This window comes from Ailuropoda melanoleuca, chromosome 7 (assembly GCF_002007445.2).
Source record: "Ailuropoda melanoleuca isolate Jingjing chromosome 7, ASM200744v2, whole genome shotgun sequence".
Classification (NCBI taxonomy): domain Eukaryota; kingdom Metazoa; phylum Chordata; class Mammalia; order Carnivora; family Ursidae; genus Ailuropoda; species Ailuropoda melanoleuca.
Genome location: NC_048224.1, coordinates 29,080,714 through 29,107,169, shown reverse-complemented (window position 1 = coordinate 29,107,169; position 26,456 = coordinate 29,080,714). Strand labels below are relative to the sequence as shown.

General features: G+C 49.4%; 1 protein-coding gene across 4 annotated transcripts in view; it reads right to left on the bottom strand.

The window, feature by feature from the left end:
• COL15A1 (collagen type XV alpha 1 chain) overlaps window positions 1-23,392 on the bottom strand; it is a 100,627-nt gene extending 77,235 nt beyond the window's left edge. For 2 of the 4 annotated variants that reach the window (XM_034664187.1, XM_034664188.1), the window contains exons 1-2: window positions 23,030-23,391; window positions 22,861-22,946 (exon numbers count right to left, since the gene is read on the bottom strand). In XM_034664187.1, coding sequence (XP_034520078.1) covers window positions 22,861-22,946; window positions 23,030-23,040 — 97 coding nt within the window. In that variant the 5' untranslated portion in view covers window positions 23,041-23,391. Of the gene's footprint in view, window positions 1-22,860; window positions 22,947-23,029 lie in introns of all 4 variants that reach the window. The other 2 variants (XM_034664189.1, XM_011219326.3) reach the window with 2 other exon arrangements.
• Window positions 23,393-26,456: the final 3,064 nt, after the last annotated feature.

The window sequence follows — 26,456 nt, the reverse complement described above, 5'->3', positions numbered from 1 at the left end:
TCGGCACCAGATGGGGACAAAAAACCAAGAGCCGGAGGCCAGGCAGCTTTAGTGTAGACATCTGGCCCAAAGGGTTTCAAACTGCATTTCCTGGAGCCAGGGGTGGGGCTCAGGGGAGGGAGCTGCACCGAGGAGGCTGGCAGCAGAAGGAGGCAGATGAAGGAGGAGAAGGCCTGCCCGTGGGGCCCCCAACACACGCACACAGCCACACAGATGCTCACACACAGATGCATGTAGCCATACACACACATTCACACACACACACACACACACCCATGCTGACAGCTTCATCCACACTCATCCCCAATACACAGAGAGTCACATGCACACTCGTCTGCTCACACACTCACACATTCATTTGTGGATACTCTCTCACATTGTAACGCACACTCACACACACCCACCTATCCTCATACGCACACTCGCACCAAAGCAACTCAGACTTCATTTGTTTCATATATTCGGTTCCAATCACAGCCTCATTTGAAGAAAGGGTTCTGTAGCTAAAAACTAACCAACCAACCAAAAACCCCATCGTCAAAAGCCTTCCACGTTACTGATGTTCACGAGGAGGCGCTGCACAGGAAGATGCTGGCCCAGGGGCCCACGAGAGTCTGCAGCTCACTCTTTTTTCACCAGCTACCTCTTTAAGGGTTTGGAGATCTTTGCCTACAACCTACACACAGGGTTTCAGTGGCTCTCATGTGGGTACATTTTCCGAATTTTCCCCCTCGTCAGTAAAACCTTCTCAGAATTTCAGATTTGGGTCATGTCTTCACAAAGCATGGAACCCAACAGACTCATTTTCTTAGAAGCAATGCTAGAAACACAGCTGACCTGTAACAGGTGATACTCCGCACAGAGCCTGGCATAGGTAGGTGCCCCATAAAGGTTGGTTTCAGGAACATACAAGTGCATTTCTGTGCAACAATAGCTCACGTGTGTTAAGCCCTTACTGTGTCCTGGGTACAAGTGCTTTCCCTGCGGCGACAGTTTTCAGCTCTGGCTGCACAGCAGAATCACACTGGGGAGATTTTCAAAAATACTACTGCCCATGCCTCTCTCCCAGAGGTTTTGATCAGATGGTCCAAGCATGGCCGGGGCTAGTGAAGTGGCATAAGGTGATACTCATTCACAGCCCCTGAGGTTTGTTGTTGTTGTTGTTGTTAAGATTTTATTTATTTGAGAGAGAGAGCACGCATGCACAGGGGGAACAGAGAGAGAGAGGGAGAGAGAGAGGGAGGGAAAGAGAGAGACTCTCAAGCAGACTCCATGCTGAGCACGGAGGCCGACATGGGGCTCAATCCCAGGACCCTGAGATCATGACCTGAGCCGAAATCAAGAGCCAGACACTTAACCAACTGAGTCACCCAGGCGCCCCGACACAGCCCTTGAGTTCATCACAACAGCCCCACTCTTATTGTTCCCAATCTACAGATGTGGGAACAGAGGCATAGAGCAGTTACACAACTTGCCCAAGGGCACACAGCTATCAGGTCCCAGAACTGATGACTTTAAACCTTCATCTGTTAGATGTGAGGAGTTGAGTCTCTATCTGTTCCTTTTGAGGAATGTCACTTCTATCCAAGGCTGCCCCACTCCAGGGAGCACCCCCTGTTTAGCCCTCAGCGACCTTGGGCCCATCTGCCTCTCTATCCCCATTGCCCTGACACCCCCTCCCCATCACTTTTAGGATCAACACAGATTCTTCCTACCAGCTACCAGGAAGAGGGCTCTGCTGCCAGCCAGAGACGGTCTCTCCTGGGGTTCACCTTCTGAGCAGATCCAGGAAGGCCAGAGACTCCAGACCTGCTGGCCACTGGGTACCTACATCTCTTATCTTGGCTGACCGGACATATTTTCAGAGCTGGGAGAAGGATCTCCAAGCAGAATGGTGTTGGGGACAAAGACTGCTCTGGCTTCAAATCCCGGCTCTGCATTTAAAAGCTGTGCAACTTCGGACAAAACACATCCCCTCTCTGAGCTTCAGGTTCTAAACCTATAACATAGGAATAATGTCACCTACTGTAGGAAAGAGTTTTGAGAATGACCTGAGATAGATAACAGATATAAAATATTGAGCTGAAGGCCTGGCAAACACAGACATTTAGTAGAGCACATTGGTTGTGAGTATTGCTATTATTATCAATGACATAAGCTTTCCTTCCTCTCCCCCGAACTACTGTAATTGCCATGAAAGGCAGCTGTTGAGCAACTTTCCCTCTGGGTCTCAGTTTTCTCACCTGCAGATAGGGTGATAACTACCGCCTCCCCTAGGGTGCAGAGAGGGCCACAGGTGGTTCTGAATGGGAAATTGCTTTGTCAAGCACAGCCTACTCAAGTGTAAGGAACAATTTATAAGGACAGAAGGCTCCAAACAGGTGTCTTCTAGCTGAGAGTGCTGTTTTTCTCTGACTAGTGAAATCTGAACACACACAGAGGCTGCAACGTGGCCAGCGTCACTCCATAAGCAGAATTCCCTGCCCCAGCCTGGGAATGGCTGGAGGAACATGGGGCCAGCACACAGGAGCTGGAACCTGGAAACTGGTTTAGCACCCCACTCAATCCCAGCCCCACCCCAGGGCAAGAAGCTGGGGTCAGGCCTAACTGCAGCTGCTGGAGGAAACAACAACTAAACCATAATAATAATAATGACCATACCCACGCAGTGGATGGAATGATGGCTCTCCAAAAAGATATGTCCACATCCTAGTCCCTGGAACCTATGAATGTGACCTTATTTGGAAGAAGGGTCTTTTGCTGATGTATTTAAATTAAGGAACTAGGAATGAAGAGATCATCCTAGATTACCCAGGTATGCCTTAAATCCAATGGCAAGTGTCCTTATAAGAGACACATGGGGGAGATCGGACAGGCAAAAGGAAGGAGACACTGTAACCATGGAGGCAGAGCCTAAAGGGAGGCCCCAGCAAGTCGAGGAATGCCAGCAGCCAGCAGAAGCTGGAGGAGGCCAGAAAGGATCCTTCCCTAGGGCCTCCAGAGGGGTGCAACCTTGCCGACACCTTGATTTTGGACTTCCCGCCTCCAGAACTTTACAAGAATAAATGTCTGTGGTTTGAAGCCACCCAATTTGCAGTATTCTGTGACAGCAGCCAAGGAAACGAATATATTCTCTGAATGCTTACTGTATGCCAAGTGGGACTCGGACTGGGTCATTCTGTGCTCACGGTAGCCCGGATTATATATAAGAAGACTGGAGTGTAGAGGCAGGGGTTCACACAGATGGTAAAGTGACAGAGACAAGATCTGGACCCAGATAGCCTAGGTTCAAGCCCCATAGCCCATCTGCTTAACCACAACACCGATGGTTCTCAAAGTGTGGTTCCTGGGCCAGCAGCAACGGCATCACCTGGGAACCGAGCCACCATTTCTCAGGCTCTCCTCCAGACCTACTGAATCAGAAACTCTGCAGCAAAGACCAGCATCTGTGTTTGGACTAGTCCTCCCGGTGACGATCACCCTCAGGTTGGTGACACCTGTCATACACAGTGCTGGTGGAGGCTAAGGTCACTGCGTAAGGCTGGAACAGAGGCCAGTGGTAGGGAAGCACGCAGCAGCAGGTGTGAGCAGACAGCCGGCAGCACAGAAGTCTGCTGCAGGGCTAGGACCCAGGCATAGGATTGGGCAGGACTCCAGCCACTTCCACCAGGGGACGGACCCAGGCAGGGCCCCAGCCAGCTATGATAAGCTGCAAATGAGTGACTTCCTAGCCAGGCCAATGCCATGCTGAGTCCCCTGTGTGACTAGATCCCACTGATTGACAACAGGAGGGCCTCAGGGTCTGGAGTGAGGTGGCCAAGTAGCCCCAGGCTGGAGGTAAATGGATACAGGGAGGCTTGGGAGCCCCAGCCCAAGGGCCTGGGCCTGTCGGGTGAAGGTTCTACAGCCAGGAGTAAGCTGATGGCCTCCAAGGGAGCTAGTAACCGGGGAAAGCCTGTCCTGAGAAGAAGCAGCCCATGCCTTCCAGAGGCGGTGGTGACAGCTACCTCCCTTGCCTCTCCCAGCTTCTCCGTGCCCTGCACTCAGCTTAAGGGGCCTGAAGACTTCCAGGGAAGTCCACTTCGGCCACACTGGGAAGCTGGGCCTCAGGGCCCACTCCTTCTAGATGACTACAAATGAGTCACCCCGTCTTGCCAAGAAATCCTCCCTGGGTGAGTTTCCCAGGAAGCTCCAATTTCTCACTACTCTGTTATTATCTGTTTACTTGCCTGTGTCTCCCACCGGCTTATGAGCCCTTCGGGGTACAGACATCATGTCCTAGCTTTATTTCTGTATCTTCCAACTTCACCGACCCTTCTAGCATGGGACCTTGCCTGGGGTAAGTGAAAACTGAGCATGAATGGATGCATGGACAGACGGACAAATAATGCACATGAGAGTGAATGAATGAGCTCCGTAGATTCTGGACAAGAGTGATTGAAGGCTGGCCCTAATATCTCATATTTATTGTCATCAATCAAAAGAATTCAATCAATGCTAGCTGTTGCCATCATAATCCCACCAGCAACATTAACTCAATATACATCTCATAGCCTAGCTCTCATCTGATCCCCACTGTTGAGATATAATAGAATATTATTATTATTGTATTACAAAGGCTTGATGTTAACTTTTGTGAGGGCTGCAGTCTTCTATCCTTTTGGCTGACCCCTAAGTAAGAGGGCTTTGAATGACCAGTCTTCTGCAAAATTCCTGCCCTTGGCTCTCACCCACTGACTGAGTTGGGAGTGCCTCCCTTAAACACACTGGCCTCTCAGACTTCAGACTAAATTCCAGCCGCCCCCATCTTCCCCTTCCCTGAAATGAGGGTCTGGATGGAGGATGTGAGCAACACATGCCTACCTTCTCCCTTAAATACTGTTAGGGTCTTGAAGTTCAGCTAGAGGCCTTGGGGAAGCTGCTCATAGCCTGTCTGGGTATCAGCCATGACCTGGGGGCACTGGACAAGTGGGAAGGGATGGGACAGGCCAGCCCTCCAGGTCCTGGGGGAGAAGGGAAAAATTCCTGCTCCTGGTTGCATCCCCCACCCTCACCCCTACCGGGACCCAGGAAATAAGGCACTGAGTGGGAGGGGCATCAAATGGTGGGAGGAGCTTGAAAAACTTCACAATTCTGGAGCTTTCTAAGTCTTTCTCTAAGTAAGGCATATTCTCTGGTGTCTCTTAAATTTATTGGCATGGTGACACCACCTGGTCAGTAAAATCTCTTAAAGAGTTGCTATCCACATGCCTCAATTCAGCCATCATTTACATATTCCAGCCCCAGCACAGCCACAAGGGGAGTATGGATCCTGGAAGGATCTTTCCTTTTGCTCTATCCTGGTCCCAGTCAAGAGTTCTGGCCTTGTCTACAACCAGCGTCCTGTGGCTGACCCGGTCCAAACTTGGCTCTGGGCTAGACTCTGGGAGAGTAGATGGTCCCCAAGTAGCTCTCAGCCTAGTAGAGGGGACAAGACACCAACGCAGAGCCCCACTACAGGTGGCCTGAACTGGAAGGCTTGGTGCATGTGAACGTGGTGGAGGGAGCAGAGCACAGGCTAACCCACTGTAAGAAAAACAAGGGGTATGTGAGTGGTTCTGGGGGGGTGGAGCAAGGGACCCTTAAGTAACCACCAGTATTAGAGCAGAAAGGAGAGACTTACAAATCCAGGGAAATGCAGACTTAGAAGTGTTAAAGTGACATGTGGTAGTTCGCCTAATCTCAGGCCAATTTGATAGGTGAGGACTACTGCTCTCTCATTTTGCAGATGAAAGCCTCAGGGCTGGTGAGTAGGTAGCTGGGACTCACAGGGGGTCACCTGAGGTCCTCCCCAGCTCTTTCTAGTCTTACCATTTTTTCACATAGGAGACAAGAGCCAGGTTGCAGAAAGGCTTGAAAGCCAAGGAGACTAAAATGTATCCAACAGTCCACAGGGAGCCTCAGCAGGCTTCTGGGGAAAGCCACTGCTGACCATTTTAGGAGGCATCATCATCTCACCCCAAGCTGCCGCCCCTGGCAGCAGGGCCCCCTTCCTTCCCTTGCCAAGGAGAGGGTGGAATTGGCGAATTGGACTGTGGAGCGAAGGCGGTAGTTTGGCAAGAGCAGGAGACATACTTTCCTGCAGCCTCTCGGGGCACTTGGCATGCTATGCCCCGGGCGAATCAAGCTGCCCTGGGAACAGCCCAGGGTGTCCCAACAGACAAGTTTGTGTGAGTTGAGCCAGGACAGAGAAGCAGCCGGGCAGAATGAGCTCACAGCTTCAGCAGGCACTGTGAAATCTCGTCTACACAGACTAAGGCTGGTGGAGGCCTCCAGAGCTGGGGAGGACCTCAGGAAACACCAGTCCAATGTCCCAGAGACAAGAAAACCGGAGCCCAGATGGACAGTGTGAGTCGCCCAAGTACCCATGGCATGTTCCCACAGCTATCTACTCCCCAGGCCACTCTCCCCCGAAAACCCTAAAGAAGGCGTGGCATGGGGAAGCGCATCCGCCCATGCTTGGCACACAGTAGGGGCCCAACGTGGGAATGAATGCGTCCGTGCTGTAGTGGGGGCCTGCGGCCACACAGACAATGACTTGGGTGCTGATGTGCAGGCAGAAACAAATCAGCTAAGCAATCTGTCCTACAGCTGCTACCAAACACACTGCATCTTCCTACAGATTGTCCTGCTCAACTGTGCAGAGACCAGCTCCCTGCTGGACACCAGAGCCCATTTGGCTCTGCAGTGGGATCTGAGTTTCAGCGAACAGCTGGAACAGATGGTGACCCTAAAGTCATATTTTGCAACAGGCTGACTCTTGTTTAATCTAGATGAAAGTACAGCTCGACAATCTCCACATGTTCGCTGGAGGGAGAGTGGTGCAGTGAGCCGGGGGAGGGGGCTCAGAGCTTCCAAGATAAGTACACGGGAGATGCCCCTACCTGGAATCCTGAAACTGAGGGTGACATCAGGGGAATCCCAGGAGGACCACTATCACCCCACGGGTGCAGGAGAAAGGATGTGGAATTTGGCGCCAGACAGACCCTTGTGCAAGTCCTTGCTCCACTACTTACCAGCCAGTGACCTTGAGCCAGTTCTTTAGCATTTCTGAGCCTTAGTTTCTTTCTCTGGACATAGAGATGGCAATAACTAGCTCTCAGGGTGGTGGTGCAGGGCAATGTCAGGTGCCAAGCACATCCTGTCCATCGTTCGTTCATTCATCCATCCATCCATCTATCCATCCATCCACTCACTCACTCATAAATAGTATCAGCACCAATCACCACATGCCTGGCAGCTAGACTTGCAGAGTCACCAGTCTTCATGGTCTGTGTGGTCTAGAACTGAGCTCCTCATCCCTGGCAGAACCACACTGGGGGGTTTAGAGGATTGATGCCTGGCGGCAGCCCTAGTCAAAATCTCTAGGGATAAGACCAGGGATGCCACTGTGCTGCAGCGTGAGGTTCATGATTTAGGGGAAACGCCCCATCCACTGAAGGCCTTCTGCCTCCGGCTCTCTCCAAGGACTCCCCCAGCATTACTTGCTGAATGCCTCACACAGCCCTGGAGGCAGGACCTCTACCCACCCCTACCCCACATCCAGGTGAGGAAACCATCACTCCTTCTGAGTGATCTGCCCAAGCCACATTGCTCAGAAAAGAAAGAATTGGGGTTTGAAGTCCATCTGATGTTTCCAAAGCTCAGTTCCAACCACACGCTGCCACATACAAAAGGGACCTCAGCACCTGTGAATGCCTGCCCTCGGCTCTCCTCCCATATCCCTGGGGATGGAACAGACCAACCACGCATCTACAGTCACGCTGCACTGGGGAATTTCAGGGTGGTGCAATGCCCCTACCTGGACATCAGAAGACCCAAATTCAGGCCTTCCGTATTCCATCTGTGGCTCTCATCTTTCTGTCTCTAATTTAGAACTAGAATAGATGATCCTGAAAGTCCCAAATGTTATAAGTCCTCAAGGTTCCCAAGGGGTTTTGATGGACGTGAGGTATTTGGGGGACCTCCAGGCCCTTTCAGAGGGGCACCCTAGGAGCCCAGCTCTCCAAGGTGCATGAATGGTGAGCTGTGCCTTCTCCCACAGGAGCCACTATGTGGCACAGACCACACTGGGTAGGAGGCTGCCTCCAAAGGGCGGTTCTTAGAAGCCCTGACCTTGAGTGGGACTAGCCAGTCTCCCGCCTGCATACGCATGAGCAGCATTTCTCACATTCCACTCAACCTTCCCATGCTGATGCTGCCCCACACACTCATTCCTGGAAACGTAAATGCAGATTGAGAGGGGAAAGCTTCTTGTAGCCATGAGTACATGCATGCGCGCGCACACACATCTATTCATTCAACCAGCATTCACTGGGCTCCTGCTGCCTGGCAGGCACTATTCAAGGTGCTGGGGATAGAGCAGTGACAGACAGACAAGTTCCATCCCCCATGGAATTGAAAGTTCTAGTATAAGAGCTGTGGATAGCAATGATCGTCATCTTGTCAACAACAACAAAAAAACGTTAATAACCCCTTCCCACACAAGCGCATTAGATATCTGCAGACGGAGAAAATGTTTATACAAGAGTGGGTTCTGGCACCCACTGCCACTATTCTGAACCTCCCCCACAAGTTGGGGACCTCAAATCTATATACATCATCTCCACTTACGCATCCTACCATCAGGGAGAGGGGACCCTATGCCTGAGGACCTGGGTCTAGACAAAGAGCCTCCCAGAGCTTAGAGAATTAAAGCCTCCTGCTTTAATTCTAAAAGCACTCAACTTTTGCATTCTACTCCATAACATGTGTGCTGTTCCTTTTAGTATAAAATGCTCTAAATTATTTCCCAGTTATTACTGGACTCCCCACCCTACCCCAAGTTGCCAATATCTGAGTAAAATGGATGCAGGAAATAAACAACGTGACTTTGCGTGCCACGGTCACACAGCCACAAGCCAGGAGCACAGCCAAGGTGAGAAGGTCTCTAAAGGAATGGCCCGGACAGGAGGAGGTAATGCATCATCTGTATCCCACCATTTCTAAAGAAGTTGCTCTCCTATGTAAACACATCTAAAAGCTTCCCACCAGAGTTATTAGCCACAAGATCTTGTTTCTGTTCTGTGGCAAGAGAATTCTGCATTGTGTTGATGGATGCACATTCTGAATACCGAGATCCACAGAGAGACAAAAATCAAAAGAAAAGTATCAGATCAGGATGGGCCTGAGAGCTGGTCCAACCCCTTCATTTGATAGACAGGAAGAAGCTTTTCAAAGCCAAGACTAACTGGAGTCTTACTGCAGAGGGCAATTCTTAGAATCCTTTCCCCATGTGTCATTCATGGCCTCTTGGTGAGGCAGCTGGGACAGGCTCTGGGTGGCTGAGGCTCTGGGTGGCTCTCACTCAGCCCTGCTCCCCTATCATGTTGCTGCAAGACTCTTAAATGCACTTCTGTGCAACACAGAGGTGGAGACGCTGTACCCTCTCCCTGAAGCAATTCACTCTCTGCAAGTAGAGGCATGAGCAGGGAGGAGGCAGGACCAGGAGGCAGGACCCGTGGGTCCTGGACTGTGAGCACTGCAAGGGACCCACGGGACAGAAGGAAGCCAAGATGCTCACCCAGGGCTGGGCTTGGGAAAGCAGCTCCTGGATGGAAGTTCTGCATTCGACCTGAGACCTGCATCCTCCCCTCCCGCACCATGCTCAGGCTGCACGCAGGCTGCCGTTTCCACCCTCTCTTCATTCTGCTCCCTTGATCTGGAACATTCCATCCCTCTTCCAACCTACCAGCCCCAACCCCTTTCCTGGCTAAATCAATTCACCCCTCACATCTCACCTTAAATGTCACTCCTCATGGAGACTTTCCCAACAACCCAGTGATGATCAGAATGGCCAGGGCTGTGCTTTCAGAGTTCCCTGCACTTCTTCATAACATTTGTTAGCCACATACAAATATTTGGGGTTTTTCGTACAATTATTTATTTAGTGTCTATGTCCCCCATAAACTGTAGGATCCCTGAGGGGTAGGAACCATGCCTCTCTTGTTCATCATTTGATGCTGAGCACACACCACATTGCCTTGTACCAAGCAGGCAGTCAATGAATATTTATTCAGTAACAGTGAGTGAACACATGAATGAATAAAAAACCTGGGGTGTCTGGGTGGCTCCGTTGGTTAAGCGCCCGACTCTTGATTTTGGCTCAGGTCATGATCTCAATGTTGTGGGATCGAGCCCCAAGCTGGGTTCTGTGCTGGGTGTGGAACTTGCTTGGGATTCTCTCTCTCCCTCTACCCCTCCCCCTCTTTCTCTCTCTTAAAAAAAAAAAAAAGAAAGAAAGAAAAACCTACCAGGTATGACAGGCAGGATGGCAAAGTCTACTGAGGCCAGAAACGTTAGGATTCATTCTATCCCACCCCCCATCCACCCTTGCAAAGTCCCTGTTCAGCTATATTTCACTTTTTCCACAACAGAGTATGGCTTTTTACGTTCCCTCCACTATAAGGTCAGTGATTCCAAAGATGAATGACCTCATCCCAGCCCTCCTCATCCTTGGCAAGGTGGACCCGCCCAGGAATTCCGAGCCCAGATGGACTGAAGCGGGTAAGCACTGTGCTAATAGCTGTGGGGAGAGGAGCTCATGGCCTCATCACAAGAACACTGAGATGGGCATGATTATGATCTCCCACACTACAAACGAGGAAACTGAGGCTAGAAGAGGATTAGTAAACCATCCAGAATCACCAGCCAGTACGTGCAAAGCCCGGAACTGAACCAGCTCTGTGCGGCTCCACAGCCCCGACACTTAACCACCATGCTACAAAGGCCACGCGCGCACCCGCATCCCCTAGGGGGCTGGGCGATGCTGACCCGGGACCCTGCACTTCTCACAAGCTCCCAGCTGATGCCCATGTGCTGGTACAAGCACCAGTTTGAACAGTAAGACTCTAGAGGAGAAAAGGCGAACGAGGGTTTCCGTAGGGCAGGCAGAGTATTCCAGCCTGCAGGCAGGCATAAGCGAAGGCTGGGTGGAGGGAACATACTGTGAAGTTCAGGGACCAGCAAATAGTTCAGCATGGCTGAAGCCAGGGCATGAGGAGGGATGGGAGGAGACAAGCAGCCCTGAGCTCCAGCCCAAAGACAGTGGAATCTAAGGTGTAATGGAAAGCACGGAAGGGTTTTAAGAGGGGGCGTGATGTGATGGGACCTGTTTCAACGAGCCACTCTGCCTGCAGGGTGTGCTTGGGAACGGAGACATGGAGGTCCCACCAGCAAGGAAGCTGCTACAACAATCCATTAGAGGACCCGACACAGGCCTGACCCCTGGGTGGGGGGTGGGCAGAGGGATGGAAGAAGGACGTTGGATGCAACAGACATTGCAAGGGTAAGACCGTTTTCTTTCCAACAAAGCGGCAGTACTCTTTCCAGGTACTAACGATTTCTCAGCCCCTCCACACACTGGGTCCGCAGTGCAGAGCTGGCGGCCAATGTAAAGTCAGGTGTATACGATTCCAAAGGAGTCTCAAACAGAATGACTCTTAGAAATGGGGCCGACTGACCACTCCTTCCAGTCCAGCCACACAGTCTCCACAGGGAGCTGCCTCCAAAGGACAGCCTCTTCCTGCCCTTGCTCCATAACCATCTGAGTCCCCGAGTGGCAGTGACTTGGTCAAGCTTCCACAGCCAGGCCCTGCATCGAGGAATCCGACCACTAGGCTAGCGCCGTGCACTTCAGAGCATTTCCCCCGGCAGAGAAAACGAAGACATTCAGCTGTAATTTGGTATCAGCCCACACTTGCAAATATTAAACAAGCAAAAACATTCCATTTCTTAAACTGGAAGTTTACATTCTAAAAGAAGAGGGGGGAGACCCTGAAACGGAGCCATCTACTCTAGACAGTTAAACCTGAAGTAAAATTAGAAAATGTGTCACATGGAAAAACTCTGCAGTGAGAAATAGTTTCTCCCCCCACCTTTTTTTTTCTGTGGGAGAGTGAGTAATTTGGCATTTTAACTAGACAGGGGGAGAGGGCAGCTGTGGTCTCTGTTTTATGCCAAATGCACAGTTGTCGGGCACAGTTTTGTATCCTGCCTTGTGGACGGGGATGCAATGAGGCATTTGCCTAGCAACCAGAGGAACAGGGATGAGAGCTGCGGAGTTCAATCACTTCCCCCCGAGTGCCACAGCGTCTGGCCAAGCTGAACTCAGGCATGCTAGAATATTCATGCTAACAGTGCTTTTAGGGTTCACCTGGTCCAACACCTTCACTTCTCAGATGGGAAACCGAGGCCCCAAAAGAGGCAGAGACCTGTCCAAAAGAAAAACGGGAACATCAAAACTGAGCCTCTGGGCAAGTGTCTACCATGCTTCTCCTCATCATTGCCATCTTTGCCTCCTGAAGATAGGGGAACCCCTCCATAGCTGATGGTCACCTGAACGTACCAGGTTTCCACCAGGTTATTCATTTCACAAGCATTGCCTGAGTACCTGCCAGGGGCCAGGCATGATGCTAGGTGCTGGGGGTAAAGGGGAGAATGTCCCCAGTTTAGACTCTTGAGGTGGCCCTCCCCCAGATTTCAACCACTTTGGAGGCTGTGTGGTTTGAGATCAGGCTGTGAGGAGGCATATTCTGGGAGACAAGACAAGAACAGCACACTGGTGGGATGTCAAGGGTCTCAAATGCCATGCTAAGAAGTGTTGTCATTGTTGTCTACAGCTGCTGTAACAAGTCACCATAAATTCAGTGACTTATATATATTAAAAAAAACAACTTATAATCTTAGAGTTCTGTAGGTTAGAAGTCTAATACAGGTCTTCCTTGGATAAAAAGTAAGGTATCAACAGACTGTGCTCCTTTCTGGAAGCTTTAACAGAAAATCCATTTCGTGCCTTTTCCAGCTTCTAGAGGCCACCTGTGTTCCTTGGCTCATGGTCCCTTCCTGCGTCTTCAACGCCAGCAAAGAAGGCCGGTCAAGTTCTTCCCATGTTGCATCTCTCTGACCTCCTCTCCTGCCCTCACTTCTACTCTTAAGGACCCTTGTGATTATGCTGAGCCCACCTGCGTCATCCAGGGTCCTAACCTTCTTTTAAGGTCAGCAGATTAACCACCTGAATTCCACCTACAACCTTAGTTCTCCTACACTATGTGACCAAACATATTCACAGGCTCTGGAGATGACGATGTGGACACCTTTGGAGGGCCATGACCACCTACCACAGGTGGTTAGCACAGGAAGATGATGAAAGGTTTTAAGCAGGGCGACATGATCAGAGTCAGCGTTCCAGAAAATACACATTCTGATTTACTGGGTCTGTGGTTGGGACTGGAGATATTGCTGATGTTGCTGGCCTGAGGACCACATCTGAGCAGCAAGAAGCTAGAAGACTACTGCTGGCCACAGGTGGGGAGGCACTGAATGGTGGAGGGAGACAGACCTATGTGCTGAAAATAAAGATGGAAGAAGCCAGTTGCTAAGATGTACGTCTGGGAGGGGAGAAGCAGCTGGCTGACCCAACTTCAGGTGGAGTTGTGTGTGTGATGCTGCAGAAATCACATGAATTTCGGTTCAGTTTGTCCACCAGCGTTTGGGCTCTCTGGACTTCTATTCTAGAATGGTTATAACTTTCCAGCACCCAAAAAGCATACCTTCATTTTCCTTTGGTGACATGTATTCTATCCCCGACCTATCTATTACAACCAGGGCCCTGCTCTACCCCCACTCCGGTCCCCACACCGCCCATCGTAGCGGATGGCTGTGGGTGGTCTCCCAGCAGGGCTGGAGGCACACACAGACTTTGCTGTGGTCAAGGGTTCATAATGCTGGGTTTTCACTCAGATCTCCACAGTCTCAGGCTCTGAATGATTCATTCATCAATGTATTCAAATGCTCATTGTGTCCGTTTGGTGCCATGTCAGATGTGGAGGAAACATGGATAAATAAAATAGGGTTCCTGCCCTCAGGGAACCCGCAGTGATGTGGGAGCAGGGAAGGAAGGAAGTACTGAACAGGTCACCAAGCACAGGCCCAATGCTCACCTCCTTACTCTTCATAGTAGGAACTATTGGCCCGATCTACAGATAAGGAGGATAAGGCAAAGAGAGGTCACTCAGTGGGAAGTGGCAGAGCTGAGATCTGAACCCAAGACCCAAGCTCCCGGAGCTCATCTGGCTGAACTATAGCTCCTGAAGCTCCGTCTGGGATCCAGTGCCAGCCTGCCCCTCCTCTGTGCTGCAACCATGGGCAGTACTTCCCTCTCTGGGGCTCAGGATTGCCGCGTTGGAAAGGAGGCCTTTGGGCCACACCAGTTGTTCTCAACTCTATTGTTCTCAACCCTGGGTGTACCCTAAAATCACCCGGGAGCTTTTAAAACTGTGCCTAGACATCACCCCTGATAAGTTCAGCATCTTGGAAGTGGGGAAGGCTGGGCATCAGGTTCATTCTGAATTTCCAAGTGATTCTCCAAGCAGCCAAGGTTGAGAACCACCAAGGACCTTATCACATGACCTCTGGAACTCCAATTTCCTGAAAGATCCTCTTCTCTTCCAGCCCTTACAGGACATGTGTAACATGAATGAACAAAGTGGGAAGGGAAAAGGGAGGAAAGATTCACGACTAAGGACATTCAACTAAGGACATTATAGGACAGTCAGGCAGCACTGTCCCTACACCTGCTGTCACTTTCTCCCTTTGTTTTATTTTGTTTTAAAGATTTTATTTATTTATTTGAGACAGAGAGAGAGTAAGAGAGAGCATATGAGTAGGGGTGGGGGAGGGCAGAGGGAGAGGAAGAAGCAGGCCTCTGCTGAGCAGGAACCCCGACAAGGGGCACAATCCTAGGACCCCGAGATCATGACCTGAGCCAAAGGCAGACGCTTAACCAACTGAGCCACCCAGATACCCCATCTCCCTTTGGAGAAATAGGAGCAGCAGATAAAGGCAGAGTGAGCTAGTCTACTATGCTGTTGCAGGGAGTAGAAATCACTATTGCCTTTCCAGAGAATGCAACAGAAGCTTTAAAAATGGGCATGCACTAGAGCCAACAATTTGCTTCAGGAATTTGTGCTAGGGAATAGTTGCAGAAAAGGCCAAATACAGAGCTACAAGAACGGGTTCATCACGATAGTGTTTATAGTAGCAAACAACCAGAAACCGTCTAAAAGCATAAAAGGGGACTAGTTTAATTATGGGACTACATACAATTAAATACTATTTCAATTACAAAAGATGTTAGGGAGCCATATTTAATGCTCCAGAGGAAGTGTTTAGATGTTCATTAAGAGAAAAAAATGTCAAGCCACAAAACACAATGTATAGAATGATCTATTCTTTTTATAACGTATGTGCATATTTAGGCAAATAACTTTGAAAAATTGTCCACCAAATGTTAGCAGCATTTATTTCTGAGTCATGAGATAATATGTGTCATTTGTAAACTCCTTCCCCCACCCTAGATTTTTACAATGACTGTTACTTTTACTATCAAATTTTTAATGTAATTGAAAAAATAAAGCTCCTTTTTCAAAGCCTGCTTCCCTCCACCTGCCCGCCCCATCTTCTGGTGGAAATAGACATCTCTACTTTGGTAGTGCAGAGGCTTGCTTGCACCTGCGTTAGGACACACAGGATAAGCTCCCCAGCTGTTAAGCCGGCTGTTGCACACTGGTCTCCGCTACTGAACTATAAGGCATCTAGGATGGGCACTCGGTCCAATGCATCTTCTTAGTCACCCACCACCCATCCCAGAGGGCCTCCATGAGAGCAGGCAATCAAGAAGTATGGGAAGAAGACAGAAATGTTATAAATTTATACATCTGTATAGTAGTCAGAACACAGAACAGGGCAGACAGTTTTTCAAAGACTTCAACAGATGTTCACTTTGTGGAAAGACTAGTTGAAAAAACCCTCCTAGGGGCGCCTGGGTGGCTCAGTCATTAAGTGTCTTTTTTGGCCCAGGGTGTGATCCCAGGGTTCTGGGATCAAGCCCCGTGTCGGGCTCCCTGCTCTGCTGGGAGCCTGCTTCTTCCTCTCCCACTCCCCTTGCTTGTGTATCCTCTCTCGCTGGCTGTGTCTCTCTCTGTCGAATAAATAAATAAAATCTTAAAAAAAGAAAAGAAAGGAAAAAAGAAAAGAAAAGAAAAGAAAAGAAAAGAAAAGAAAAGAAAAGAAAAGAAAAGAAAAAGAAAAAAAGCCCTCCTAGTGGTAGAGGGGGCTTTCAAGCTTGGCCCCATTTAAGTCCCTCGGTGATGGAAGGGTGATCCCCGGAGATGTTGAAGGCAAGGCTGCTCCCTGCAAATCAGACTCTAGCCAAGTCCCTCAAACCCAGGAAGGGACTCTCCTAATACCTGAAGTCGGGAGTCCTGCTCATTTGAGGGAGATACCAGGACCCTCAGAAGAGTTTTCTTCCCTGTCCAATCCTTCAAGTCATCCATGCTGTGCAACAAGTGCAAAATGAATTGGATTGGATAAAATTGGGTTGGCTTGGGTTGGCTTGGGTTGTGTTGGGTTGTATTAGATTAGGTTGGGTTGAGTTGAGTTCTAATGGGGATAAGGGGTGGGATGCCCTCATTAGGTGACTCCAGTCTCATACCTCCCTCATTAAAGCTTGCCCAATAATAGGTCTGGACGTTCGTCCAAGTTCCGCTCTAACCCTAGACTTTTTCTCTCTTGAATTGGGGTGAAGCAGAGGAAGGTGGTCGGTCAGCAAACCCGCTCCTCCCAACACTTCTGAAGCATCTCTACTCCCCTGTGCTCTCTGTCGACGGTAGTAGCTCGGACCCCATGACCTGCTGCTCTGACTCTGAAACCTTATTTGCTCTTCCATTCTCCTTATGGCACATTAGTGTCTTCAACTGGAACTTATTATAAGATTTCCTCCCTTTTGATAACCCTCACTCGCCCATCACCACTCCAACACTCCCACTACCCAATCATATCATGTGAAAATTCTGTGATAAATCAATCTGTACCAAAAAACATATGGCCTAATGAATGAGACAGGGGTGACTTCCCTTACCAGATTTTAAAACATATTACAATGCAGTGATTATCAAGACCATGTGGGATTTTAAAATAGTAGAGATAGGCACATAAGCACAAGAAGGGACCAATAGTAGAGATTTGAGAAAAAAATTTTCATCATTAAAGAAAAAAAAATTATACGATACCCCAGAAGCAATGCAACAATGGGTAAATCATTCACATCTTAATTAGTATTTTGGGGAATCCTGGGTACCACTTTGAAAAAAAGCTGATTTTAAATTACATACTATGTAATCTATGTAATTAACTTAATTTATGGTCCTTAATTTTAAGTAGGTCAAGCTGTAGACATTCAAAGAAACCTTGAAAATAAACTCAATATTTAGTGAATAGAGAAAAGACAAATGTACAACTTTTGACAAATGGAGGACATCAGGAATAAGATGAGTAGGGATAAACTAGACAACAAATTGTTTATGCAATTACATATAATGAAAAAAAGATAAAGAGCAAAATAACATTAGCATAAATTCCTAACTAGTTATTAAAGTTACTAAAGGAAAAAAACCTAAAAGCCCCATAATGTATCCTCATTACTCAGCCATGATCACCCCACAGTTGGCAGAGCTGCAGAAGAATCGAGATGAATTACAATTACAATTGACATGATAAATTGGCACATGCTCTCCAGGCAACAAGCTGGACCTACCCATTCATTCCCTCTTTGAGTCACTGACAGAGTTTGCTGAGTGCTCATTCGGCCAGGCCCTGAGCTAGGTTCTAGGATTCAGAGTTGGAAAGGCCCAGTCCCTGCCTCTTGGAGATTCCTGCATAGTAGGGAAGGCAGACGAATCATCAGTGGTCACCGTCCATCTGAGAAGCCCTGTGACTGAGGGATGGGTTGATAGACAGTGTCAGCCCAGAGGAAAGACATCCAACCTGCCTGGTGGAGGAGGGCTTCCCAGAGAAGATGGGTAAAGGATGAATGGTGGGCTGCCAGGCAGACAAGAAGAAAGGTATCCTCAAAGAGCGACTGGCCTAGGCAGAGACACAGAGGTGAGTCATCACATATCTTACTCCACAAGCTACCAGTGGTTTGGTGTGAGCCCAAGCCAGTAGGGGCTCTGTGTGACCGGAGAGACTGGGAGGCCACAAAGGGCCCTCTGCAGCAAGGGGCATGACCCCCTCTTAGGTACAGTAAGAACCCAGTGAGAGCAATCAAAGTAGGAAGGAGAATGTTTAAATCTCTATCTAAGACAAATCCATCTAAATACATAAGAAGTATCCAACTACTTCTGTTCTTTGATGGGCAAGTCTGTTTAGGGTAATCTAGTAAACAACAACAACAATCCAAAAGGAAAACAAAGGCCATTTGTCTGAAGATGGTCCCAGCAGCACTGTTCATAATAATGACAAAATAATGACAAAAGTCCAAGTGGCCAACTCTGGACAAACGAGGCATGACCCACACCCTCAAAATGCTCCCACAGAAAAGAGAAACAAATAAACATACTGATTCCTAGAGGGGGGACCGTGGCTGGCGCCGGGAGAGACAGACGCAGGTCATGGGGAGTTCAGCAATGAGAGAGCTCAACTAGAGAGATGTCTCTACCAGGGTGCCTTGTAAGCTGGTAGGGAGCATTAGGCCTTAAAGAGAAACAGAGGGCAAGGCAGTGTGCTCTAGACAGGGAGAGGAGTTCACATCTTGTGCAAAGTCAGAGAGGCTCTAAAACCCCAACACGACATGGGAAGCTGTGAGGGGCTCCGCGTGCCAGTTCTCAGCCCACACTCTGCCGTAAAACACGCAGGCAGCACGGGATGCTGGTGTGGGCACTCCCCACTTGCTACAGAACCAAGAAGTTCACCCCGTCATTAAAACACTACAATCATTTATCTTCATCACCACTCCTGATGGTACATGAGCAATGGTAGCTCGCTACAGGCCACTGCCCGGGGAAGGCAAGGGGCCAGAGACAGGAAATCTCAGATGTGACTCCTCCCCACTCCTCTCTCCTTCAGAAAAGCACATCAGACGGCCATGAGCAAGAGTGAGATGGCTGGAAGAAAATCCCAAACTGGCTCCAATTAGCATTCAGATTGGCCTCCAAGAAGATCTGCAGATGGCCAACAAGCCCATGAAAAAATGCTCGACGTCATTAGTCATTAGGAAAATGCAAATCAAAACAAGGAGGGACCACTTCACACCCACTAAGATAACTGTAATTAAAACACGGAAAATAAGAAGTGTTGGCAAGGATGTGGAAAAATCAGAGTTCTTGCACACTGCTGGTGGGACTATGAAATGGTACGGCCCCTGTGGAAAAGGGTTTGGGAATTTCTACAAAACCTCAGCATCGAATGACCACATGACCCAGCAGTTCTACTAGGTATATACCCAAAATAATTAAAACAAGTGCTCAAATTCTTGTACACAAATGTTCACAACAGCACTATTCATGATAGCTAAAAGAAGCAAACAGCCCAAATGTCCCCGTCAATCGATGGTCTATCCATGCATTGGAATATGACTCAGTCATAAAAAGCAATGAAGTCCTGACACCTGCTCCAACATGGATGACCCTCAGAATTATTACGCTAAGTGAAAGAAGCCAGACACAAAAGACACAGGTTATATGATGCCATTTATATGAAATAGTCAGAATAGGCAAATCCATAGAGACAGAAAGCAGATCAGTGGTTGCCAGGGGCTGGTGGGGTGAGCACGGGGGTAATGGTGGGTGACCACTTAATGGAAATAAGGCTTTTTGCTCTTTGGAGTGATGAAAATGTTTTGGAACTTGACAGAGGAAATAGCTGTACAACAGTATGAATGTACGAACTGCCACCAAATTGTACACATGAAAGTGGCTAGTTTCCTGTTATGTGAATTTCACCTCAGAAAAAAAAAAATCAACCAGGGTAACCAGAGGTCCAATAAATACATGAAAAGGCAATCAACTTAATAATCAGGAAAACATAAATTAAGACTACAGTCAGATTTTACTATGTACTCATTAGAAGGGCAGAAATTCAGCCCAGGGACAAGACCAAGTGCTGGTGGGGATTTGAAGATGTGGGAGCTCTTGTACCAGGCTGGCAACCATGTGTCTCATACAACCATGGAGTAAGATGGGCTGGGGCTGTCTGTTCAGCTGGAAGAGCTGCCACCCCCCCCCCCCGTTACCCAGCACTCCACCCCTAGATAAGGAACTGACAGGACTACGTGCCGATGTGCACCAAGACACACATACAACAATGTTCAGAGACACCCCACTGTATCTGCCAAAATAGAAACGCCCCAAATGTCATTGGAGAAAAATGGACAGATAGTGCACAGCATATTAATACGGCGGGAAATTATACAGCGACAAAGATGAGTTCACTACAGCCACATACAACAGCATAAATGAAGCTCAGAACTTAATATTCAGGGAAAGACACCATGTATAAAGTTCAAAGTCAAGTCAAATGGAACTGTAGAAATTGGAAATACATGCTTAGGTACTAAAGTTATTTCTGAAAAGTAAGGAAGCAATCACCATAAAAGTCAAGGGGATGGTGGCCTCTGAGGGCAGGGAGGGAATAATCACATCCAAGGGGCACAAGAGAGCATCTGGGGCTATCCTATTTCTTGACCCGGGATATATGGTTGTTTGCTCCCTGATAAATCATTGGGCTGTACTTTCTGTGTGCACTTTTCTGCATGGGTGTTATATTTCATGGTAAAACAGTTTAAAGAAATGTAAATAATTTGCACGTATAAGGATTTTATTAGCAGGAACAAATTACTTGTGGAGCCACTGCCCCTGCCTCCAAAACCACCTCCCAATCTGCTAAAATAGCAGGTATTCCAATGGCACTGGAACTTTACTGGCTCGGCCATGATGTGTTAGGGGCACAAGGATCGGTGAGGGGGACAGGGTCTCATTGACAAGGGTCTCTTTAAACAGGGCAGGCCAGGAAACCCTCAGGAGCTGGGAAGCCTGAGACTTTGGGTCTTGGTTTCCTTATTAAAGCCCGGAGATAATAACAGTCCCAGTCCCTGCCTCTTGGAGTGATTTTGAGACTGGATGAAGGTAACCCAGACCTGCTCACATGTCCACCTGAAAGTATAAAGTGGTTTGTAAGTGTTAACCTGATTAAAGTGTATGCAAAATTTGGTTTGCAGGACGATATTTCACACATCTAGGAAGAGTCTCTGCAGAGGCCCAGAGGGACCCTGAATACCCATCAGTTGCAAATGGCCCTTTCGTTGCCCTTTTCAGCTCCTGAGGGTTTCCTGGCACTCCCTTTTTACGTTATGGATGGGAACAGGACTTCCTCTGTGTTGTTTCTAACAACTGACTTGACATCAAGGGGTCCAGCCTTCAAACACAGGAGAAGAAAGAAACACCGAAGTCTCTTTCCCCAGAATCATCTTCCTTTTTGGAGGTGGGGTTACAGCAAAATTCACAAACGACCATGAAACACGAAGCTGCCCTCTGCCGCTGAGCTGGCAGTACCCTCTATCACATGCAAAATTGCAACGTTTCGACATGGGCCACGGTGCTGAGAAGCCAAAACTGTGCTCCAGCTGCCCTTTGATCTGCAAGAAAGGCCAGGCTGGAGGCTCTGGCAGGAAAAAGTGGCCTCTGACTTTGGGTCTTGCTCCCAAGGAGACAATGGTCTAGGCTGTCCGAGGCTTCCTCTGGCACACAAAGAGTTAACCCAGGCCACCCTCTATCATCAGTTTCCTTCAAAGGGACAGAGGTTGTTGCCCTTTCTCACACACTTATTCTATTGAGGCTAAGTACTGATTTTCTCAATCCAAAAGGGGTGGGAGGCTACTGTGGCGTCAACATAGTTCCGCAACCCGGCAAGGAGAAAGAGCAGAAGGAGGAAGGATGGGAGCCCAGGGATCTAGGCTCAAGTCCCGCCTTTGGGACAGGCCACTTCCTAAGCCTCTCTCATCCTCAGTATCCTCTTCTGTCAAGTGCCTGCATTGCTTGCTCACACAGCTGTTTCAAGGATCAACACAAAAGTTCTATCAATTTGCGCCTAGTATGGGCCACAGTGCAAAAAGCATATTATTTGTAATACATCTTTTAATCTTCACAGCATCCTAAGGAGGAAAGATGGTCTAATTATTCCCGTTTAGGAGAAACTGAGGCACAGAGAGGTGAAATTCATTGTCCTGAGTTGGGTCACGTAACTCAGCCACAATTCAAGCACAGGCAGCCTGAACACACACCTTAACCAAAATCTGTTTTAACTCAGACCCTACCAGTCATCCACCCGCCTCTGGATTCTGGTGGGGAAACTGAGGCTCAGGGAACAGAAGGGACCAGATCCCCTGGCTCCCCGCCCCTAGCTCTCTCATCACCCATGGCGCCACTGCCCACGATGGATGGGACTCCCCTAGGTAACTTAGGACTAAGGCATCGAGGTAATTCAGTCCCGTTATTTCTTGCGCGGCAAAGGCGCCAGGTGTCCCCGCTGGTGGTCACGCTCCCGCACCTGTGTACAGAGAGGGCACCAGACCTGCCCTTAAAATGAACCAGCCAGGTCGCACGACCTGCGCGCGGGCGCTGGGTGAGCTGGAGCTAACTGTCCCCGCGGAGCCGCTGGCGCTGTCACTGTGCTTCCAAAGTCCCTCTGTGCCCAGGATCCGAGGGGCCGCGCCTAGCTCCACAGTGCCGAGACAGCGCGCTGCCCGCCCGGCGGGTCAAGGGCTCCCGTTCGCCCCTCGCATCCCCTGCACCGCCCGGGGAAGCGGCGAGACCGCCAGTGCGCACGGAGCCTCGAGGACTCCCTTTTATGTCCAGGAATGAGGAGCGCACAGCAGGCACGCCCGCCGCTAAAACCAACTTCCCCGGGGCGCGGACGCAGCCGGTGCCACCGTCAGGCCAGGTCGCTTACCTGTCGCGGAGCGGGTCCGGGTGACAGCGGGGAGAAGCGCGGAGACCGAAAGCAGCAACAGCAGGCGCCAGCCGCGCGCGTTCCTCCTGCAAGAAGTGGCGGGGGGCGAGAAGGTGAGGCGGGCGGGAGGGCCGAGGGGCCGGGGCGCGGGGAAGCGAGCGAGTCCTACCTTGGCGCCATCTCGCAGGCCTGCCGAGCCCCCGAAGGCACTGTGCGCCCGGCTGCGCGCTGGCCGCCGCTCGCCCTTCCTGCGGCGAACAAAGGCGGCGCTGGGCAGCGGCGGCGGCGGGCAGCCTAGCGGCTCCCCTGAGTCACCCGCGCTCTGAAACCCGACTCCGCCGCGCCCTGCGCTCGCCCGCGCGGCGCCGCGCCCACCTCGGCCCGCGGCGCCGCACTCAAGCCCCGGGGGTCCCCGCCGCCGCCACCGCCGCCGTCCCCACGCCCCTTTCCCTCTTCGAGGGACGCGCGCTCCCGGCCGCGGCCACCACCGCGGAGGGTCTTATGTAACCTTCGAGAAAAGCCCCGCGCCCGCGCTCCTCTGGGTAAGCCGGACGCGTCTCCCTCCCGCCCTAACGTCTGTCCCAATCGGGGCTGCCCCGCAGACGAAGCGCTCTCCTTTCATGGGCCAATGGAATTCTCTCAATGGCCTAGGGAGGCTGGAGTCATTGTGATTTCCTTAAATGACGGACGAAGAAACTGAGGCTCAGAGAGATGGAGCAAATGTCCAAGATCACACAGCAGGGCTGAGTTCCTGACTGCTGTGCCTGCCCTGCACGCCTGACACACGAACCCAACAGAAGTGACCCCATTTTGAGGGGTACAGTGATACATGTAAACACATGCAGCAAAAATAATCCTAATAAAAAATTTAAATGTATCGAATATTTCCAAGGTTTTCCTTTCTATAACTTGCCTTCCCCTTCCACCCCCTGCCGAGAATGTAAGTTTCAGGAGGGTGAGAATTTATATTTATTTTGTTATCTGGCCCACAAAATAGTAAGTGGAGGAAGTGCCAATAAACTTTGGGTGAATGAAGGAGCACAGTCTCAGGCGGGACCACTCCAGGCACTGGGATGATGTGGGAGAGGTGAACCAGGCTCAGCCTCCCAAAGCTATCCCGGGTGTGTGACTATATCCCACGTGTACAGAGCTTAGCACAGGGCCTGGCACGGGCTAAACCCTCAAATGATGGCTTTTTATTATGATTACTAGCAGACACAATAGGGCAAGATTTGGGGGTGTGAGGAGGCACCACAGAGGTCCTGCACAGTTCTGAAACCTGGCAAGTCCCAGGGGCCTCTCTTCCTGATGCACCAAGTGGCCACAGTGGGCTATGGCACTGTGCTCAGTTCCTGGTTTGCATTTCTAGTAATTTGAGTTAGGCACCCAGAGATGGGATGGGGATGGACATGGTAGCTAACATTTACTGAGTGCTGATTATCTCCCAGGCCCTGTGCTAAATAAATGCTTTACAGGTTTCCCTCAACGTCGGAAAGTAGAGCGTTCCTACAAAATCTTTGAGGAGCCAAAATGGTGTAAAGCAAAGAAGCAATTACCATTAATTTATATGGAAAAATGTTTAAGAGTTCCCAGACCCCAAAAAATAACCCCTCTTAGGCTTTTCTAATACCATAGGACACATCTTGCTAACGATACCCAAAATAAATTGAGATAAAGCACAGATGCTCACAGACACAGTCCAAAGTGGGGGGCAGCTTGATGCTGAGATGTTTGCAGGGGCCGATCCCACTGCTTGCATCTATAACTGTTTGCCTGCAAAACACTGAAAACTATTTTCACTTTGCCCCTTTTCTCTGCAAAAGTGAAAATCCTCTTCGGATTTCTTTCAGCTACGGATAACAGGTATTCCCATAAGTCTTTCATAAAAGCAAAGTGGCAAAACATGAACCTTTGAAAAGCAAGGGATACCTATACCTGTGTTATCTCGCTTAATCCCTGCCACAGCCCTGGAAAGGCAGGACTGCAATGATCCTCATTTCATACATGAGGAAGCCGAGGTTTAAAACATGCCCAGCCTATGTGGGACAGGTGGTGACACCTGTGCTCTGCACCACTCAGTCACACTACGGGCCCAAGGACAAGGCGGTTAGACCCACTGGAGACACGCAGTACCCTGGCATGAAAGGGTTAATGCCTGCAGGGCCAGTGATGGTTCCAGCCAGTGGTCAGGAGCTCAGTTTCCAGTCCAGTTCTGGCCTGGGCTGCAGAGTAAAGCTGGACAGATCCTGTCATTTTCTAGTTTTTTAATTTCTTTATTTGTATAGTGGACTTGATGGTCCTGATGTGGGCAAGTAAGTGGCTGTGAGTCTGTCAATAAGAAAACTTGCACTCCACAGTGCTCTGTCCCCTGTCAAAGGCTGCATATCCGGGATCTATACTTAGCTGGGATTCATGTTAACAGTCTTCAGAATGGGAAGAGAGCAGCATGGCCTGGAGATGAAAGTGAACTTCACCCAGCCTCTGGGTCCAAGGAGAGTTTGAGGGGGATTCAGAGGAGGGAGAAGGCCCTACTCCTAGAGATGCACACTCAAGCAGCAAATGGCTAAAGACTTCCTGGGTTGGAGAGTGGAATGGCGGAGAGGGTAACGCGACAGAGCCAAGACCTTCAATGACATGCCAATTGATGGGTATGCATGTGGCCTTGAAATCACTGGTATTCCCTAAGCATTTGGAATCCTGGAACATTTACAGTGGATAGAACCCTGAGAAATCTGATCCAGCCATCTCCCTCCTGTCCCCATTTTATTGATGGAGAAACTGAGGCTCAGAAAGGCCATGCAATTTACCAAGTCAACTGTCCAGTAAGTGACAGATTGACAAGTCCCAGAGGCGAGGAGGAAGATGCATAAGAGGAGAGAATGGGAAAGGTCTTCAAATGTTGCAGAAGATCCTTAAAGGTGGTGAATTCCCTATCACAAGAGAAGCAGACCCCTTAACAAACAAGAGGTCCTGAGAAGGCAGGAATTATGAACTGGGGCTCTAGGATCATGCCGCCTGGTGAATCCTGGCTCTGTTACTAATGAGCTATATGAGATGTGGGAAAATCTGTAAAACGAAGATGACAAAGAGCTTTTCCTATCAGTTGCTGGGAGGCTGAAGATGTTTCTGAGATACACAGCATTTATTAGCGTGTCTGGTGCAAGATAATGCTCGTTTGGATGTTCGCTTCTATAAATGATGGTGGTGAGATTCTGGCAAGGGGTGTGATGCAAGAGAGACGACATCCAAAACCCAGCCTTCAAGAGGCTGAGGCACCAGCAGCCAGAGAAGCTCTAGAGCTAGGGTGGCCCCATGTGGAATTAATACACAAAGCAAAGTGCGTTCTAACAAAATCGTCTGCTTCATGGTTTCTTTCTTCATCTGTTCGTGCTCTCTGTGAATATGAATTCTCTCCCACTAGCAGCCTTTCTGTGTTGGAATACCTTATTTTAGTATGAATTTCTAACCATAGGGAATTTGCTTTCTTAGTTCTCTATTTCTCTATTGCTTGTAAAGTATCACATCGACTGGAGATGTAATTGACCTCCTTTGAACTCAAACTTAGAATTTATTTCTACATTGCTTAGAAAGAGCTA